The 19,313-nt window shown below is 48.6% G+C and overlaps 1 protein-coding gene and 1 long non-coding RNA gene across 2 annotated transcripts in view; one reads left to right on the top strand and one right to left on the bottom strand.

Annotated features, from left to right (window-relative positions):
• Nucleotides 1–342: 342 nt before the first annotated feature.
• On the bottom strand, nucleotides 343–2,139 carry LOC131413564 (uncharacterized). Its single transcript, XR_009221973.1, has 2 exons — nucleotides 1,546–2,139; nucleotides 343–1,278 (listed from the first exon to the last, which is right to left on the bottom strand). It is a non-coding gene; the product is annotated as an uncharacterized LOC131413564 (long non-coding RNA).
• A 141-nt stretch (nucleotides 2,140–2,280) lies between these two features.
• Nucleotides 2,281–19,313, top strand: part of LRRC1 (leucine rich repeat containing 1) — a 124,539-nt gene continuing 107,506 nt past the window's right edge. The window contains exon 1 of the mRNA XM_058554136.1: nucleotides 2,281–2,642. Coding sequence (XP_058410119.1) covers nucleotides 2,484–2,642 — 159 coding nt within the window. The 5' untranslated portion in view covers nucleotides 2,281–2,483. The remainder of the gene's footprint in view (nucleotides 2,643–19,313) is intronic.

Here is a 19,313-nt window from a genome sequence, read left to right as displayed (position 1 = left end):
AGGAGGATAAAGAATTGGTTCCCTATTCTTCAACCAATAAGGTGGTGTTTTCATTTTTTCTCTCTTACCAGATTAATGTTCTCGGTGTATCCTTGGAGAATTCTGCCACTGACTTTCTATGGAGTCAATACAAGTCTGACGATCATTTAGCATGCATATGGCACTGTGGCAGTTACAGGAATCTACAGAGCAAGGGAGACTGTACCTGTTTTCCAAGAGGTCATAATCTCTTTAGGATTAAGATGACACAGAGATAATCATAACACAGGGAAGTGTACAAGCCATGGAGAGGCACACAAGGAAGGGTCATTGAGCCTTGAATTTTTAAAAAGACCAGTCACATCTTGAAAACACATTTAGTGTTCATTAAAATAACCTAGTGTGATAATCTCTGGAAGTCAATAGAAGATTAAGATGAGGGAGGCAGGCCTTCTTTATTTTCATTTTTTTTTAAAAAGCAGTTGGAAAATTTGCAAAGATAGTGACTTGCTTACCATTCTAGACTCAATCTCTCAGTCACGAATCACAGTTTTCCACTAAAGGTGCCACAAAATGGGTTTCTGGAATGCAGGAATGAAGGAAGGGTGGCTAAGGTTCAAAGTCCAGGCAGCCTTCCTTGAGAATGTAGAAATCAAACCAAGCAAATAAAAGAGAGGGTGGAGTGGGCAGGGCGACGCAGTTTAGGGATTGAGCGGAATCAGAGAGTTAAGATGATAGTGCTGGGGTAGAAACCAAAGGTACAGGGCAGAGTGGTACTGGCCCCACCCTCACCGGGAAGAAAGGAGCCCTCACAGCAGAGTGGGAACGATGAAGCGTCCCCCTCCTCCCTCACCCGGGGAAACTGTCTTGTGCCCAGTTGGAACTCAGAGGAAAGTCTGTGGAGCCACATACGCTTTGCACCAACTAGTTACAGACCAAAATTTGCCTTGGTCATTGAGCATGCTCAGCTTTCAGTCTTCTGCAGAAATGTGGATTCCGTGGCTCCAGATTTTAGCTTTGGCAGCTCGGGGGCGGGAGTGCGAGAGCCCGAATGGTGTCTTGGCTGCGACTGCAGGTGGAATCTGGTGTTTGAGTACACTGGAAGGAAAAGCTGCGAGGACTAGGGGGCGGCCGGGCGAGGCGTCAGAGTAGACCTCGGAAAAACAATCCATCAGTGTGACTGGCTTTGACTTGGTCGGCAACCCTTCGTGAAGAAGCCAGTTTGGTTATTCCGAGATAGGGAGTGTGATACAAACAGTTACAGGAGAAGAGGGGGCAGATCCGGGTTCTGGCCCGAGGCTGTGGGTATGAATCGGGGTCGAAGGAATGGTCGTTATCACCCAATAGTAAGCCTCCTGGGTCCTCCCCAGCTGTTCCTTCTTAGGCTACAATCAACCCTCTGCAAGAGACTGGGTGTTGGTGCAGAAACGCGAGCCAGATGGAGGATGCTCACCTGGCAGTCCCCGCGCGACCTGCCGCACCTCTCGCTCTCCTCCCTCCTCACCAGCCCAGACTAGTCGCCAGGGGCCAACATCTGGCCAGGCTGAAACAGGCTCACAAACTCACCTTTGCCAGCTCGTGTCTGCATTTGGGCTCCCGAGGGGGTGCATCCACATCTACGAGAATCGCGCAGACGCTCTGACTCCTGTGCTTTTGGTGGCATGGGGAGAGGGATTTCCTATTACTACGTATACAAACAACGATTACTGAAGATGTGCTCCCAGGTCCCACCGCCTGCAGGCGGTGCCCGCGGACCAGAGCGCACGGCCCGGCCGGGGCGCCGCGCGGGGCTGGGGCTGCCGTGAGCAGCGAGCACGCAAATGGCCGAGGAAGCAGCGGCCGGGGCGGCGCCGACGCCTCAAAACCCCTAGCTCGAGGCGCCCACGGCGCGCCAGGTACACTTCGGGGCGGTCCCGGCTGACCCCGGAAGAGAAAGGCGTTTTGGGGAAGGGGAGCGAGGAGAGGAGGGCGAGTTAAGTCCAACTAAAATGCAAAGTTGTCCTGCTCCGCTCAGGCCGCCTCTCCCGCGCCTCATCTGTGCCCCAGGCACCTTCCGAGTCTGGCTTCCTGGAGGGCCCGACGCTGCCCCTGTCGCAGCCTGAGTGGGGGGACAGCGAGCGCCCGGCCCGCAGGTTCCCGGACCCCCTCCGGATCCAGGTCTCCGGGAAAACCCGGAGCGGAGCATCCCCGGGCCGGGAAACGCCCTCGGCGCGCGCCCACTGGCGCGCATGCTCAGTCGCGCGGCGGCCGCGAGTAGGAAGCTCCGCGCGGCAGTAGCGGCGGCGGCGGCGCGGCTGGAGGGCGAGCGGGGCTGGCCGGCTGGCGGGCGGGGGCGCTGGGCCGCGGCGGGGCTCCCGCCCGAGGATCCGCGGAGCGTCTCGGACCGCGAAGGCCGGCGCGAGGAGCGAGCGAGCGCGGGCGCCCAGGAGCGCGGAGCGGGCAGCGGGCGGAGCGGGCTGGGAGCCCGGGTCTCCGCGGCTCGGGACCGGGCGGCGGGGGCGGCGATGTTCCACTGCATCCCCCTGTGGCGGTGCAACCGTCATGTGGAGACCATCGACAAGCGCCACTGCTCGCTGGTCTACGTGCCCGAGGAGATCTACCGCTACGCCCGCAGCCTGGAGGAGCTGCTGCTGGACGCCAACCAGCTCCGCGAGCTGCCCGAGGTGAGTGTCCGGCCTCACCTGCTGCCGCCCGGGGGGAGCTCGGCGGGGCCGCCGGCCCTCGCCCCGTCCGTGCGTCTCCCCTCGCCTCCCCTCTTCTCCCTCCAGACCTTGGCCAGCAGGTCCCGCGGGAACCACCTCTACCTGCATTCACCTGCCTCTTTCTCCCCTTACCTCCCTTAATACCCACCCCCCCGGAGTACAAGTTCCTTTTCATTTTGTACAAAGCGACTTGGTGTTTTCTAAGTGGTCACTAGAGCTGCGGTTGGGGAAACGCTGTGGGCTGATAAGTAGTTTAGATTCACGTCTAAGTACTGAGGCTCGGCACTGGTGCCGGGGCAGGTGAGCAGCCAGGTGGCTGGGCTGTTCCCAGCTGGAAGGGCCGAGCCCTCGCCCCGCCTTCCCCGACCACTGGCCGGGGCGCTCCCCTGTGGCCGGCGCAGGTCCGGGAGGAGGTGGGCAGCGCGCAGGTGAGCCTCCCTGTCTGGGCATCTTCTGAGGAATGTGCTCCGGGCCTTATCGCGGATGGGCCTTGCTCGGAAGAGCTGGAGCTTGGCCGGCCTGTCCTGGCTCCAGGACCGGCCGCGAGGTGGGGGGACAGGAGGGGAGCCGTGGGCAGGTGCCCAGGTGTCCGCCGCCTGCGCCCCGCCTGCGTGGACCTGTTGCGTGGAGGGAGCCGCGGCGAAGGTCAGCAGGGGCTCTGCCGGGCGGGCCAGCCTTGCAGCCGCCTCTGCCGGGGCGGCAGCGTTCAGCCTGCTGACCTCTGCCCCTGCAGTGATGCGGTACCTCTTGAGAGTTGTTTACGTAAATTCATCTCTGTGCTGCGGCTGGCCAAGCTTGTCAAGCGCCACATGCTGATTGTGCTTTACTGGAGGGTCAGACTGCGAACTCTTAACCTTCGAGCTGGCCTGGGGAACTTGGCCTGAGTGACCCTTAAGGAGGAAGGGATCCCCAGTCCAGGGGCGTGGGGGAAGTCAGCCTGCGGTAATCTGGAGGTGTGCAGGAATTAGGGAGACAGCTGGGGGTGGGAGAGGACCTGAGCATCGGAGCTCAAATAGCTTGCTTGTCCTTTTAGTTAACACGAAGCCAAGACCTTGTCACAGAAACACTCGCTAGTCAAGTGTTCTGGCTTGTTGGAATGACCTGAGACGTTCTCCAGCGCTGACAGAGTGTTTTCAAAAGCAGAACTGTGTTTTTCTCAACACTTCAAGTGTTGTTATTCTTCGTGGATTAACTTTCCTTGCTTCGTGTGGAATTGATTGGATGGTTTGCTCTGTGTAATCAGGGAGATTATCCTCACCAGGGTCTTTGCAAAGCCCCCAGGCTTTATTTAGCTAAGAAGCAGAAAAGCCATCCAGTTCCCGCAAGCATGTGTTATTTTGCAGGCATTTTCAAACATGGTTTCGTCTGGCCTTCGGCTTCCTTAAATTTGACTTAAAAGTCATAAGCTCACTTACGATCTTAAGTTGGAATAAGGCTTAGGTGTTGCTATCACCAGAAATATAAAATATGCAATTTAATGCTTTTCAGAGGCTTCAGAATGAAGTTATTAAAGATTGAGTGAAAAGCTATTCAACTAGAAATGTTTTAGTGCTCTTTGTGGTGTTTTTGTTTGTCTGTTTTCTTTTGTACAACTGGAAGATTTCCTTTGTGCTGGCTTTTCACTCCGTTCTGCAGAGTTGGTGGGTTTTCCTGTCATATTGAGGAATTCAGCTTGGTATGGGAAATTATCGGTTTTAGATGTGTCGGGTATTTCTACTGATCCTAAATGGAAACTTCTCAGAAGCTCAAAATAGTCTGATAGTAAATACGGTAAATAAACTCTGTAAATACGGTAAATAAACAAGCTTTTCAAAGGCTAGAGGTGGTCTTGCTTATGGGTAATTATTGCTCTTACAGCTCTTAAATTAGTTTTATAGTTTTTAAGTTGTGTAGAATCTATTTCTTCCTGATTTATGGTGCCTGGGTGTGTATAAGTCAGACATGAACAACCGCCTTGAAAGCACAGGTATTTCATTCACAGTTGAAGTCTGTCCTTGGGTTCTCCGTGGTTTCACCTCTGAGATCTGTGTAACTTATTAGCATGCTCCTTGCTGTCCCCGCCCTCTCTCCAACCCCTGTCTCCTTACCTACCACATCACCAGTGGGTCTCTTTTGCTGATAAACCTCCAAAGGCCTTGTGGGGGTGGCCATACTGGCTGTATGTTCTCCTTTCTGTCATTTGGAAACACAGCCAAAGGGGCAGCCTGCACCCCTACCCCAACAGCAGAGATGAACACACACACCAGGCTTCAGGGTAGTGAAAGGCATCTCCTCTCCACTGAAAGGTCTACAACCCCTGATTTGCTCCAACCTGCTCATTTTACAAATTGAGACTCAGAACTGAAGTGACTTTTTCAGGCCAGCTGGTTAGATGCAGAGGCGCTGGTCACCCCCCTGTTCATGTGTCCACCAACTTCAGCTGCTTTGGACACCTAGCAGGAACCTGGCCTGTTGGGCTTCTCACACCCATCAAAACCTCAGTTATTTAGCCTCTCCTGTTTTACTTATGCCATTAAAACTTGGCTTCAGTCAAGCCTTGATTGCCCCGTCATTATTTGCCAGGTGTTGGGAATATAGGTGTTAAAGAAGGTCTGATTCCTAGAAGCTGTTGGCAGCTTTGTGGGGAGACATGACTTGAACACAGATGTGGTGAGTGTGGGGGTGGAGCGGGCACCACAGCTATCAGACTTGCTGGTTTCTTACCTAATCTTCTAACCTTGAGCTGAACCTGCACCACCATTCTCCGCGGTGGCTCCGCCTTGTGATAGCCTCTCCACGCTGCTGTTCTGCAGAGAAGGCTCAGGACACTCATCCATAGCCTGGCCCCCGTTGGGTGATAGTCTCACCGTCCCTTTCCCATCCACCTACTCCACACCCCTCCCCCCAGCTCTATCTGTTTCGGATGTGTGTTAACAGAACAGAGACAGTCTGACTTGAAACCTCTTTGAGGTGCTGGTGTGTTTGTGCTCTCCCTTGTGAGCACAGAACCTGGCACCTAGTAGGTCCTGCTCAACAAACAGCTATTTATCTGTTGAATGATTGTTGCCAAGTCTGATACAGGTCTTTCTCCTCTGTTTTCTCTTACCGTAAGCATATCACTGCTCCAGCATCTATCCTGTTCTAAGTAGTCAGAGAATATTTAAGTTGGAAGTGATTTTTCAGGGCTGTCTAGCTGGTTAGATGCAGAGTCGCTGGTGGTTTCAAGTTGGAAGCAACTTCAGAAGTGAAGATTATCTACGTGGGGAAGTTGTTTTGTCTTTCCCAAGATCCTTGGCTCCCCTCTGTACTTCCTTCACGTTTCTGACACCATCACTTTTTCCCCATCCCATCACTGATTTTTGAATACCTTCAGATGTGTGTTTCCCTGTGCTCTCTCTAGCACCAATACCGTGCGTAGTCTAATAGACAGCAGATATTTTGAATGAATACTGTCAAGCCTTTATAGCTTAAAAATTTGAGTTTCATCTTGTCACCTCCTCTTGATTAGAGTTCAGTTGATCTTTCCATGATCACCAGATGACATCATCTCAAATATCTGCACCCTCCCATCATTCTTTCTCATATCCTGCTTTATTTTTTTCCTAGCCCTTAGAGCACTTATCACGACCTATCTCCAGACTACATACTTGCTTACTTTTCTTTGTCTCCTAGCTAGAACATAAGCTCCCTGAGGAGGGAGCTCAGGGATGTTTTTGTTCATGGCTGAACCTAGGACAGCATCTGGTCCACAGTGGACTCAGATGCTTGTTGATGAATGAGTCCTCATGTGGGTTGTCATGGGTTGGCTGCCCCTGTTTCTGAGCCATCATAATTCCCCTTCCTACAGTCTGGCTTTTACTGTACACCAATCTGTTGAAACTGGTCATGACACAAAGTCATTCAGAATTCAGTGGTCTTGAATTCTGACTGGTCTTGCCAGTCTTTGTTCTCCATCTCTTCTGTGCTGGGCAGCTGTGACCATCGTATCTTTTGAAATAATTTTTATGCCTTGTAAACATAATTGCTATGACTGTGATTTTGACACGACCAGCTGTGATCTGTTGAGAGGATATCAATCCCCACTTCGAGTAAGTCTCTTTTGTCTTAAACCCGCCATGTTTCAGTTTAGATTTTGTCTCCTGAACTGGCTTCTCTTCCCAGCAGTTCTGTTTCTGAGGGGTGTTTCTGTTTCTTCCTGTCTCAGGTTCATGGACTTACCTTCTCCTCTCCATCCATCTTGTCACTAAGTCCTGTCATTTCTTCCATCAAAATGCTGTCTTTCCTCTCTCAACTTTCTTGCTGCCACCTGGCTGGTTTCCCCTGACTTACTGCTGAAATCATGGGTTTGGGTCAGCTGATGGCTGGAAGTTGCATGAACAAAGGTTCCATGTCAGTTTGTTAGTGAAAAGTGATGGGCACCTGAAAGGGTCACAGAGCCCATGGTGGGGTGGGCACACAGGATTGCAGGCAGGCAGAATTTTGAGGAACCTGCTCCAAGGTAGTGTTGTACCATTGTGAGCAGCCATGTGGCGTCTGTAAATTGCATCATTGTCGTCTGTCATGTTAAGTTAATGTTGAGTTCCCATTTATTGGTTTTTATCAGATTTTTAAATTGCTCCACCTTATAGTTTTATAAGAGCTAAAGCATAGGGAGGACGTACCTAGTTATATGTTTGGACATACTTAAATAACATTATAATAAAAATAATTTAAGTCAAAGCTTAGGAGGAGGGGAGTCCAAGAGAATACTTTCCCTTTATTGTGGGGATCCACACGTTTCTCAAGTTAGGGAAACAGTTCTTATTTCTCAGATATCCTGTTGTTATTACACAGTTTAGCACTTAATTGTTTGTGATTGTTTTATGTGTTGGTCCAACCCCCCTTCCTCTTCTCCCAGCATCCCTCCCCCCACCCTACAGGTGAAGAAGTGAGACCTAGAGAAGTTGTAATTTGCCCAGATTAGTGGAGATTAGCGCCTCTTTGATTAAGAAACATTTCGTGAGTATCTGCGATGTATTAATAATAATTTTAATGGCCACTGCTTACTGAGATTTTGCTGAGCTCCAAGCATTGTATTAAGTGCTCTACATAAATTATTTCTCTTAAACTGAATGACGACACATTTTAGTATTATAACTTCAGTTTTGCACATGCAGAAACTGAGACTTCTTTAAGAAACTTAATAAGTTTGTTTAAGAAGCTTGGTCAAGGTCGGTTCTGGAGCCAGCGCTTGACTCCAGCTCCTTGTGTGCGTCTACCGCCTGGGAGCCAGGAGACCTGGCAGTGTGACTGCTTAGGAGGGAACCTCTGCAGAAGGCTGTGGCAACTTTGAGGAGTCTCACACTTTCTCAGGCGCTGAGGGAAGACTTTAGAGATGGTGACATTCACATCAAACTGGAAAGAAGGAAAAAGCATGTTGTTGCTGAAACCAATCCTTCCCAGGTGGCTAGAATGAGGGGTAGTGAGTGACTGGAGAGGGGCGTGGGGCCAGATCACAAAAGGGCCTTGTCAGTTTTGCTAAGGGGATGAACTCTGTCCTGTAGGCAGAGGAGGCGCATGGACGGTGTGTAAGCAGGGATTCAGTACAGTTAGATCTTTGTTTTAGAAAGATATTATGCTGGGGCAGAGTAGAGAATGGAGTCAGGGGGACCGGGTAGGAGCCCATTGCAGTGTTGTGTGCCAGAGGAAATGCTGCAGCACCTGTGGGGATGAACAGGGGGAGATGGCTCCGTCAAAGATGTTAAACCTGGGTGTTTCCTGTCCTTGGGTCCAGTGCCCTGTCTACTGTGCCACCTTCCACGTGCTGACCGTCCGAGGCATTTCATCAACACTTGTGGGACACCAAATTCAAAGCGTTTACCTTCTTTTTGTGGATGTATTCTCCTCGATTGTGGAGTGTCTCCAATCAGCCTGTAAATTGCTCGCTGAGACGTGGCAAGCTTTGTATGTAGGCATTGGCTTGGGGTAAGATGAACAGCTGGATGTCTGTGGATGGGAAGAGTTTATTTTTGGATTTCATATAAATGGGGTCATCAAGTTTATAAAAATGTACCGACAGTAACACTGGTCACCCTGGGGGTTTTCTTTTTCTGAGTATGTGAATGCTTACTATGTGTGTACAGTACCACGGATTTTAGTTTATCATACTGAACTGATGACACTCAGCCTTGAGTTTCAGCATCTTGCTGATGCTTTAAAAGACTAATATTTGGAGAATTTTTATTATTCTAGAGTAATTTGGAAGTAAACATGTTGCTGGCATGCTCTTTTAAAAACTAGCTCAAGTCTTTGAGAAAAAGTAAAACTGTTCATTTAATAAAACTTTTCTAGAGTTGACGAAGTCAAGTCATGCTTTCGGTCTGGTAAAACAGCGCAATGAGTTTGCTTGCCTGTCTCCTCCCCTCCTCCCGGGGCTTCCAGTGAGAAGGCGGTGCCTGGAACCCTCCTCACAGCCTTCCAGTGCATTATTCTTTGCCAGAATTTGCAGCTTCTGTACTGTGATAAGTAGGTACTTGGGATTTCCTTAAAAAGGACTCGACCACAGGCTTGAAATTTTCAGGGTAAAGCATAGCTGATATTTACACGAGAGGGTCAGAAATAGCAGTGTAAACATTTCTTAGCAATGATGACACAAATCCCAACCATGATCTTGCCGTGCCATGGAACAGAGGCGTAGAGTTCTTCTAGGTGAGGAGCCAGTGAGCACTGCAGGCTCTGTGCTCACAGAAGCCCGGGGAAAGTTTGCCTATTTTAGGACTCTACCTAGAACATAGGGTTAGAAATGTTTGTCCTCTGCTTCATATGATGGTTGTGAGGGATGATGAGATCATGGGCCAGATCTTAGTAAATGCATAGAAGAAACTTCTGGATGTCCATTTACTTTCTCTTGGGTATTATTTAGTGAACAGGAATGGTAATTTACTATTGCATGTGGTATTTTAGAAGATCTAATGTTGTATGTTTGTGTGTGTGTGTATCTAGTGTAAAATACTTTGAACTCCTAGAAGTAATATGGAATATTTAAAAATAATTTTTTTTGCTCATCATTATTTTAAAGAGTTTCCTTATCTAGGCTGTAACTTCTAGATTCCAGAGAATTTGACTCAGTTGGAAGAAATTTGGTATTTCAGTCTCCAAGTACCGCAAGGAATGGGTTTGTCACATGATGGATGGAAGGAGGTGTTGCACCTACTTACGGCGTATTCCGGACTGGTTCCTGGATAGTGTGGCTGGATGGCGAGGACTCTGTCTACCCTGATCACTCTAGTCGCCTTTCTTTCCGCAGTCCACGCCCACTTCTTGGGAGAAGATAATCAGGAGGGGCTGTCAGCTGACTTGTGGTGGAAACTAGGAGCTCAAGTCAGATGAGCAGTTGTGAAGGCTGGAAGGTGGCTTCCAAACCCCTGAGGATGTGATGTGGGCTCTGACTCCTTAACTTGATTTAGAAGATGCTTGACTTGATTTAGAAGATGCTGGGACCTCTGAGGCTCATGCTGTTAGTGCAGCCGGCCTGACTTTGGACCATGATGTGGCCTTGTTTTTATCTCATTACAGGAGTAATATGTGTTGGATGCTTAAAAGAATTTAAAGAATAAAAAAAGTGACATTTTCCTTGATTCCCTCAAAGTGATACCAGCCATTAACAATTTTGGAATATATTCTTATAGATTTTTTTTCTCTTCACACACACCATGTATTTACTATTGTTAAAATGAAAAGGGGACTCTTACTATATAAATTGCTTTACTGCTTGTTTTTTTTTACTTAACATGGTGTCTTGGACGTCTTCCATATCAGTGTGTATAGATGTATTTTAGCATTGATTCTGGTGCTGCAGTATTCTGTTGTATTGGCTAGACCACGATTGATTTATTTAACTGTTCCATTAGTGGACATTTAAATTGTTTCTAATTTTTTGCAATGACGAACCATGCTGGATTAAATGTTCTTATAAATACAGTCATGCATCACTTAACAATGGGGACATCTTCTGAGAAATGCATTGTTAGGTGATTTTGTCGTTGTGTAAAAGTCATAGAGTGTACTTACACAAACTTAGATAGTATAGCCTATTGGACACCTATGCTACAGAGTACTAATCTTAGGGGACCACCTCATATGTGCAGTCTGTCGTTGACTAAAATATTATGTGGTGCATGACTGTATTCTGTACACCTGTGCAAGTGTTTCTTTAAGAAAAATTTCAAGAAGCATAATTGTTGGATGAAAGGGTATACAATTTACAAATTTTAATATATGTTAGATTACTGAAGATTTTTTCTTTTTAAATCAGAGTTAGATGGAGGCCTAGAGATTGTAGAAATCTACTCGCTTTAAGCTAAGGAAATGAAAGCCTAGAGAGCTAAAGTGATTTGTGTCAAAGCAAAATGAAAATATGGGCTAACTCCAGGGGAACGCAGGTCCTGCCTCCAAGACCTGTGATCTGTCTGGGGCTGGAAAAAGAGGCCTAGAGACTGGTTCTGTCACCTCTGCTCCCTTTATCCGTGACTCAAACTCTTTACCGTAGGCCTGGAGAAGCCCTCAGGTTGGCTCTGGTCAGTTAATCCGATATTTATTCCAGGTCTTTGGAAGACCTTCAGCTGGGCTACACTCTTTAGTCAGGGAGAGAACTTGAGCGTCGTGGAATTCCTAATGTAGCTCAGTGTCACGTGGGTCTGCAAACCAAGAGTTGCTGTGGGCTCCTGAAGGAGGCTCGGGGGGCATCAGGAAAGCAGGACTCTGGTTTTCACAGAAAGTAGGTTCAGATGGGCTGGGTGGGGACCAGGCCTTGCGGACAGGGAGCTTTGGTGAGGCGACACAATGTTGTGTTGTGGAGCAGAGACCCTTGCTCTAGGTTGACTTGGTCTGTTTCTGGAGCAGAAGGGCAGGATGTGGGGGGACACGAAGCTTGGGCGTTAACTTGGTGTGATGACTGTGTGGGTCAGCCCCTCCCAGAGGCCCAGACTCCTTCATTCTTGCCTCCTTCAAGTGTTTTCTCAATACTTGGCAGAGTGGTCTTTCTTACAAATGTGATGAGTGACTTCCCGCTACAGTGGCTTCTCACACCTACAGGATACAACCTGGCAACATTTTTGTCTTCTGCCCACCCCTTCCACCTTATCTTCCATCTCTTTCCAGCTTGAACCTTGTATTTCAGCAACAGGTAGCTGCCCTTAATTACTGACATATCGTTTCATGCTTCTGAGTCATCATTTTTATTACTCTGTCTACCACGAATTACTCTTTCTCTACTTCTTTGCCTGGCTCATTGCTCATCATCCCATGGGATACAGCTCAGGAGATAACATTCCTCTAGGAAGCCTTCCTTTCCTCCTCTCTGGTCTCTGGGGACACCTGGGTCATTCCTCTTACCTCTTTGTAATTATCTCTGTCCCCCATCAAAGTGAGTTCCTTAAAGCTACACACCTTTTCTTCGTTGCCTTCCTGCTGCCTAACTGGGTGGTTGGCACAGAGCAGACATTTAGTACATTCTTGGGCAAGTTTTCAGCCCTGTTGGGGAGTGGATTTAGAAATGGGTTTGGGCCAGGCCTGTAAGCAAGAGCTTAAAGGTTGTTCCAAGAAGTCCACAGTCCTTGCATGTAAGGGTGGTGTCACGATGGAGTGAAATCAGCACTGGCCTGGTAGTCAGCCCTGGGTTCTTGTCCTTGCTCTGTCCAACACTGGCATTGTGACCTTGGGCAAATCACATAATCGAGGGGGAGCCTCAGTTTCCTTATCTGAGTGATGAAGGGATGGTGTCAGTGAAGTTCAAGGTCCCTTTGAGTTCTGACCTCCCTGGATGCTAATTTTATGAAATTTTATGACTTGATGCTACATTGCTGACCTTAGGAGAGTGTCCCACAGTTGTGCGCATGCTCCGTGAGGTTGCTCAGTGAGGTTTAGTAGAACCACAGCCTGGGCTTAATCATTATAATCAAGGATTAGATAATGAGGAGAAGCTGTTCCAAATACTTACCCTGCTGTGGTCAGTTGTTGATTCCCAGAACCAATTAAGGGAAAAAGATCAGCAGATTTTCTTTGGTTAAAACACACACACACACACCCCAACAACCTTTGAACACGGAGTTTTTCGCCCTTTGTCAGTTGCATTTTTCCAGCTTTTAGAAGCAAGGTAAAACGGGCAACTTGGCTGGGACGTTTTGTCTCCTTGTTAAATGAACTCAAGCAATTCAGAGGTGGTCCTTTGAAGCTTTACTTTGAGTTAATTCGAGTACCTGAGAGACTGTGTTTTGGGAAACTTAGTTTGGGGACTGATGATTAAGAATATCTGTGGGTTAATATCAGACTGAGGAGGCTTTTCAAGGAGTGTGTTGGGATCAAAGGCTATAGCTTCCTCTTCTCTTGCTGAATAGTCGGCTTCCTGACTCGATGTTGGTGTTGGGCTGCCCAGGCAGCAGGATTCAGGAGTGGGGCCTGGAGACAGACCTCTGCTGGCTCCTGACAGACCCTCCCTCCTCCCTCCCCTGCTCACTCACATAGGTGCTGATTGTTGGCTGGGCTTCCGGCATTGTTCTGTCTGGCAAGGCAGATATCTTGCCTTGTCCTTATGGAGCATCCATTCTAGGTAAGGGAGACAGCCAGTAAGTGGATAAGCAAAGAAGACTTTCAGATAGTGATACAAGCTATAAAGAAAACAAACAGGGAGCTGTGGTAGAGTGATCCGAGGAGGTGGCCTCTCCCAGGAGGCGACGTTTGCCCGGGTGCGGAGAGGCAGCCGTGTGAATGTGGCAGAGGTCCTGGCAAAGGCTCGGGGATGAGCTTGGCGAGTTTGTGGGCAGAAAGAAGGCTGGTGAGGCTGGAACGTTCAGTATGACAGGGAGGGGAGTAGGAAATCAAGGTGAAGATGTTGGGGGGCTCATGGATGTTGGGGCTCAGAGACCCTGTGAGGAGTCTGGATTTTTTTCGTTGATTGAAGTGTGGCGGATCATAAGCCCAGAAGGTAGCTTATGCTTTTAGAAAGTTCACTTGGCCTGCTGGTTAGAGAGTAGTCTGTTGGGAGGAAGAGCTCAAGAAAGCGAGGAGACCTGGAGAGGAGGCTTTTTTTTTTGTGAGGAAGATCGGCCCTGAGCTAACATCTGCCAATCCTTCTCTTTTTTTTTTTTTTTTCTGGCTGAGAAAGACTGGCCGTGGGCTAACATCTGTGCCCATTCTCCTCCACTTTATATGGGACGCCGCCACAGCGTGGCTTGACGAGCGGTGTGTCGGTGCGCGCCCGGGATCCGAACCGGAGAACCCCGGGCCGCCGCAGCGGAGTGCGCGCACTTAACCGCTACACCACCCAGCCGGCCCCTGTCAGAAATTTTTATGAGACCTAGACCTTGGGAGAAGAAGCCTGGGTAAGGATGATTATAATAAAGACAGGAGGGGTTTTTTGAGCATTATGCCTTGAACTGTTCTGAACACTTCCCATGATTAGCTCATTTAATCCTCACAACAACCATAACTTCGTTTTACATAAATAGCTTTATTTTACTGTTGAAGACATTGGGACACAGAGATGAATTAACTCGCTAAGATCACACAGCTAGTAAGGAGCAGAGCTGGGGGTCAAACTGATGTTGTCTGGTTCGAGAGCCATTATTCCTAACCACTGGGCCTTCCTTCCTCAAGGTCAAACATGGGGAGACCATGTTGTCTGCACCAAAAGCCACCTGATGGGCCCAGGATTGCGTCCGTTCTAGGAAAGGGAACAGAGAGACACCCGTGATCCCTGGGTTATTTTTGCCTCGTTAAGAAAAAGAGCACTGAGCTGAAATATCATTTTAAGAATTAGGTCACCAAATATTAATGTGCTCATTCAAGCATAATCTTTAACAGAAGATTAGTGGCACACATTCTTCGGTGCTGGATTTCTTACCTTCAGGAATTAACATAGCTGTATCCTGACACGCCCTTAAACTAAAAGCACATCCATTTGGGAAAACGATGGGAGTCTTACTGAACGTAATGAGCCCTGGTTTTATCATAGCAGGGCCCCCATTATAATTCTGCTCATAATTATTCAGCTATCGTGCTATTTGTCTCTGTTCTCAAAGCATGATATCAAGTGATTATCTGGTGGGGCACTTATTAGTCTTGACTGAAGATCAGTATTATAAAGGTTCTAATGTACTTTCTGGAATGATGCATATTCCAATACTGCTACAAATGGGTGCTAATAAGATCAGGTAAATAGAAAATAAGCATTTTACCATAGACTCACCTTATCTAATAGCATGTTTTAGTTATTCACATACCTTGATTCTTGATAACTTCGTTCTAAAATTGCAAGAGGAGGGAGGGGGAGTGCTGTGTGTGCCCTGCATCTCTGCTGACTTAGTGATTTGCTGAAGTTCCATAGAGGCCTGGAGAGAAGAGCTCATCCCACCCTGCTCCCCAACCTTACCCATCCCCACCCCTCTTTAGTGACTTACTGCTTAAAAAGAAAATCTGTCTAAAGATTTTTGTAAGGTAAATATAGCAGAGGGCTATTGCTTGTGAGGTGTAGTTTACATAGTGTTTTTAAAATTCGTGTATTCTAAAATGTTTTATTACAGTTTTCAGGTTTAGGTCCCAAGTAAATCTGGCCCCAGAGAAGCGTCAGGAAACTCCTGTGGTTTCGGTTCACTGGTCCTTTCCCCTTGTAGAGGGTTGAACCCTGGGGAAACGGGGGTGTATCTGGAATACTCTTGATTGCAAATCACAGACATTTCAACCTAAAGTGCCAAGAATGAAGGAGGCGCTTAGTGATCTCACACGTCAGGAGGCCTGCAGGAAGGGGGTCTGAAGGTTGCTTTTGCAGGTTGGCGGTGCTGGCCTGGTGTGACTTCTGTGGGCCGTGCTGGCCCCTCCTGCGGCAGCCCCTCCCCAGGGTGGCATCCCCGGCAAAGGCACAGACAGTCGAGGGGCCGGCCTCTGCAGTGGGAAGCAGGGAGGTGAGGAAGGCGAGGGATGGGAATAACGGGGGAGGGCATGGCTGTGGGGTGCTGTGTCTGCTGTGAGACTGCTGTGAGAAGGAAGGCAGACAGACAGTATGAGCCCCCTGGTTCTTGCGGGGCCCTTCTTCCCGTCAGCCGTGGTAGGTTAGTTGTTAGTCTCTCTCTAGTTTAACCCTGTGTCTCCTGCCAAAAACGCGGGGACCGTCTGCTCAGGAAAAGTCTCTAGCAGGAATGATTTCTAAGTAGTCTTTAAAGAAAAGTTTGTACATGCCGACATTTTCCCTAGATTTTATTCTCACTGTGTATGAGAGAAATTTTGTGAGAAGAAAAACATAAGTAAATAGGGTATTATAAAGATTAACTTACCAAATATACTTATTTTCTAAATTGTTAAATTCTAATGGGCTTTCTAAGTACTTTCTAATATAATTTTTAGTTGTTAAATTTCTGACTCAGTGATCTCGCATTCTCCAGACCTCTGTACCTTTGTTGGTGCTGTGCCCTCTGCTCGGAATGCTCTTCTCCAGTGTGGATGCCGCCGCCTCTCTGAAGCCCTCCCAGCTCTGTAGTCACATCCAAGCCTCCGTGCTCCCCCAGCCCCTCGCAGCTCACTTCTCTCAGGGTCGGAATTAGCTGTGCATCTGTGTGTTTCCCTCAGTATGTCATCAGGGACTTATTTTTTGTGTCTCTGTCCCAGGCATTGGGGAATTCAGTGCCTTATTCACAGGACATGCTAAAAACCTGTCTGTTGCATTGAAAAAATGTTTTGTTTTTTTTCTGGAGTAGTTTAGCTACCTAAATCCTCAGCTATTTCTCATCATGTAACCACTCCCTTTCAGTGCCTCGGTGTAGTGACGCCAGCAGTCTGGCCCCAGTCTGGTGACTGTCTGAGCCCGGCGTCTCCAGGAGGAGCTGGCGGCCCCGTGGGGCGGGGGCTCTTGCGTGCTGTCCACCTGAGAGGGAGGTGGCCGGCTGAGTCAGCAGTGATGCCTCGGCAGAGGGTCAACAGTAGCACAGAAAGATAACACATCATTAGTCATGTTGACAGACGGTGCCCTCCCTCTGCCTCCTGGTGGAGGTGTTAATGAGGAGTAAAATGGCCAAAAAGGCAGGAAGTCTTGCTGAAGCCGGGCCTGCTGCCCAAACGCTGGATGACCCGCCCTCGCCTTGGAAGAGTGAATCGAAACCTCAGTTACCATTTTGGGAAGACCTGTAGCGTCTCTCTGCTGCCTGCCTGTGTGTTCCAGATGCACGGCCAGGCACTTACACAGAGTGTTCGGTCCCCACGTCAGCCTTATGTGGGAGGGTTGTTAAAAGTCCTATTTTCCAGGTGAGAAAACTGAGGCCGAGCCCTTGCCTCAGGTCGCTCAGGTGGGAAGGACCGGGCTGGGGTTAAGTCCAGGTCTGCCAGGCTCCAAAGGCCGATGCTTTCTCATGCAATATGCTGATTTGGCACAGATGATCACGCAGCCAACATGCATTGAAGGCCCACTGGTTATTAGGTGCTGGGGATGCAGAAGTGAGTGAGAGGCCCTGCCTGGAGGTGTCACAGTCGAGTGGTGGCATCAGACCCCCAGCAGAGGGTGATGAGGCCTGGATTGTGGAGCTGGCAGCAGAGGCTTCCTGGAGGTGGAGGGCAGGGGGCCCAACACAGCCAAGTGTTGTTGGAGGCCTGCGCTTTAAGGAGGGGGTGCCGGGACAGGCAGGAGCCCCATCGTGGGTGGCCGTGAATGCCAGGTTAAGGAGCTTGGCCTTTATTTTGTAGCTGGAGGCGTGTCATCAGCGGAGTTTAAGCCTAGGAGTGTCTTGTCACAGTTGAATTTAGAGAGCTCAGCCAGGTGGCAGCTTGTGGCTGGATTTGAGGGGAACAAGGCTGGAGACGGGGAGAATGTTTCAGAGACAAACAGGATTCGGTGACTGACTGCATTGGTGGCAGCAGGGGTCAAGGGTAACAGCTGAGTTTTGAGTTTGAGTGACTGGCTGCCACCCTCAGGATTTGAAGGACGAGGGAAAGGATGCGTGTGGATAAACAGAAGATCAAGTGGTAGCTTTAGTTTTCTTAGTGAAGGACGAGATGGGGCAGTCCGCCGCGCGAGGGAGGTGGAGGTTGAGCAGGGGTGTCTCTGGGCGGTGAAGGTGGAGGGAAGGGATGGAAGAGGAGCTGATGGGCATTGCTGGGGTGGCGTCAATTTTTGGTTCATGGGTTTTTTTTTTTCTCTAGAGTGCTCAACTGTACAGGCTTCGAATAGAGAAAGGTGGATTGTAGGAGCCTGTTCCACCTGCAAAAGAGAGGGTGGCAGGATGAGAGTATGAGGCAATTGAGGTTTCTGATGAGAAAGTGTTTGGAATGCTGTTTAGACAGAAAGAACGGAGTTCTAGCAAGGGGCGGATGGTCAGAGAGAAAAGGGAACAGCAGGGATAGTGGGAATGAGGCCGTGGGAGAGGTCGTGGCCAGATCCGGAGTACTGGAGTTGAAGATGTGTGAAGGGAAGCAGCTCTGGGCGAGGTCAGTATTCCAGGGTGTGACCCAGGAGTGGATGGTGACGCACGGTGGGTGTGGAGGTCATCGACCTTACAGAAGCCCGGGAGCTGCTCGGCTTGCTTGTTGGATGGATCAGCTACGTCGGAAGCCACAGCGTCAGATACCTGTGGCAGGGGCATATGGGCAGCGTGAGATGAGAGGTCCAGCTGTAGACACACCTGTGTCAAGCCGAGGAGCACGTGTGCTATCTGAAGAGGACAGTGTCGCCTGCTACAGCCCAGCACTGTCTGGAGGGATGGGGGCCTGCTCTTACGGCCTCAATCAATGTTTTTTTTCCCCCCCTGGAAATTAAGATGTTTATGTGAAGTCTCCCGATTTTTAAGTGTTGACATCTTATTCAACACTTTAAAAACCTCACTGTATATCAAGCGTATAGATAGGGTTTAGCTGTGTGGACTGCCTGTTTGCTCCCTCTGCTCTGTGAACACCTTGACATTCCTAGGACGGTGGCAGGAGGTGGTGGGAGGTGATTGTGGACTGGATCTCACTGTCTTGGCTACCTTCCTGGTCATGGCATTCGGTTAGGAGGATGGAGGTTTTAAAGATAAAGAGCTAACTAGCTAATTAGGTTTTCAGTGGGAGCTAATAGGAGATGATGGTAATCTGAAGCCTGTGGCTCAAGGGAGCTGTAGATTGTGAAAAAAATTTGCTAGCTCCTTCTGAAACTCCTACATCCTTGCAATCCTTTTCTCTCCAGAGAGTGTTTCTCTTTGGGGCTCTTAGTTTGTTTCTTGATCCGTACTTCCTTGTTTGCTCATTCACAGCATTCTCTTTCCTTACCCTTTTTTCTCATCTTTCTGGATTTACTTCTCTATCTCCAATTCATTTTCTTACAGGGTTCAGCTCGAGTTAGTTGGTTAAAGGAATGTGTAGATCAAAATTGTTTTTGTATTGATACAGTAAAATTTTATATTCTATTTTCTTAGTTTTTAGACTCAGTGAATTAACTATGTGAGTTTTGATTATAGGGAGTGAAACTTAGCACCTGCACATCCAAATGCCTGTTTTGCCCTTCAAATTAATCACTTTGTGGGTTTTACTCAAATTTCAAAACCCTGTTTATCCTCAGGCCATCTGCACATAGCTTTGACCATCAGCAGTGTTTGCAAATCTTTGTCCCTTTGAAGGGACATTTGATGTTTGAGACAGGCTTAGAACCAAGTCTAAAGAAGC

Source organism: Diceros bicornis, chromosome 14 (genome assembly GCF_020826845.1).
Source record: "Diceros bicornis minor isolate mBicDic1 chromosome 14, mDicBic1.mat.cur, whole genome shotgun sequence".
In the NCBI taxonomy this organism is placed as follows: domain Eukaryota; kingdom Metazoa; phylum Chordata; class Mammalia; order Perissodactyla; family Rhinocerotidae; genus Diceros; species Diceros bicornis.
This window is presented reverse-complemented; position numbering and strand designations above follow the sequence as displayed.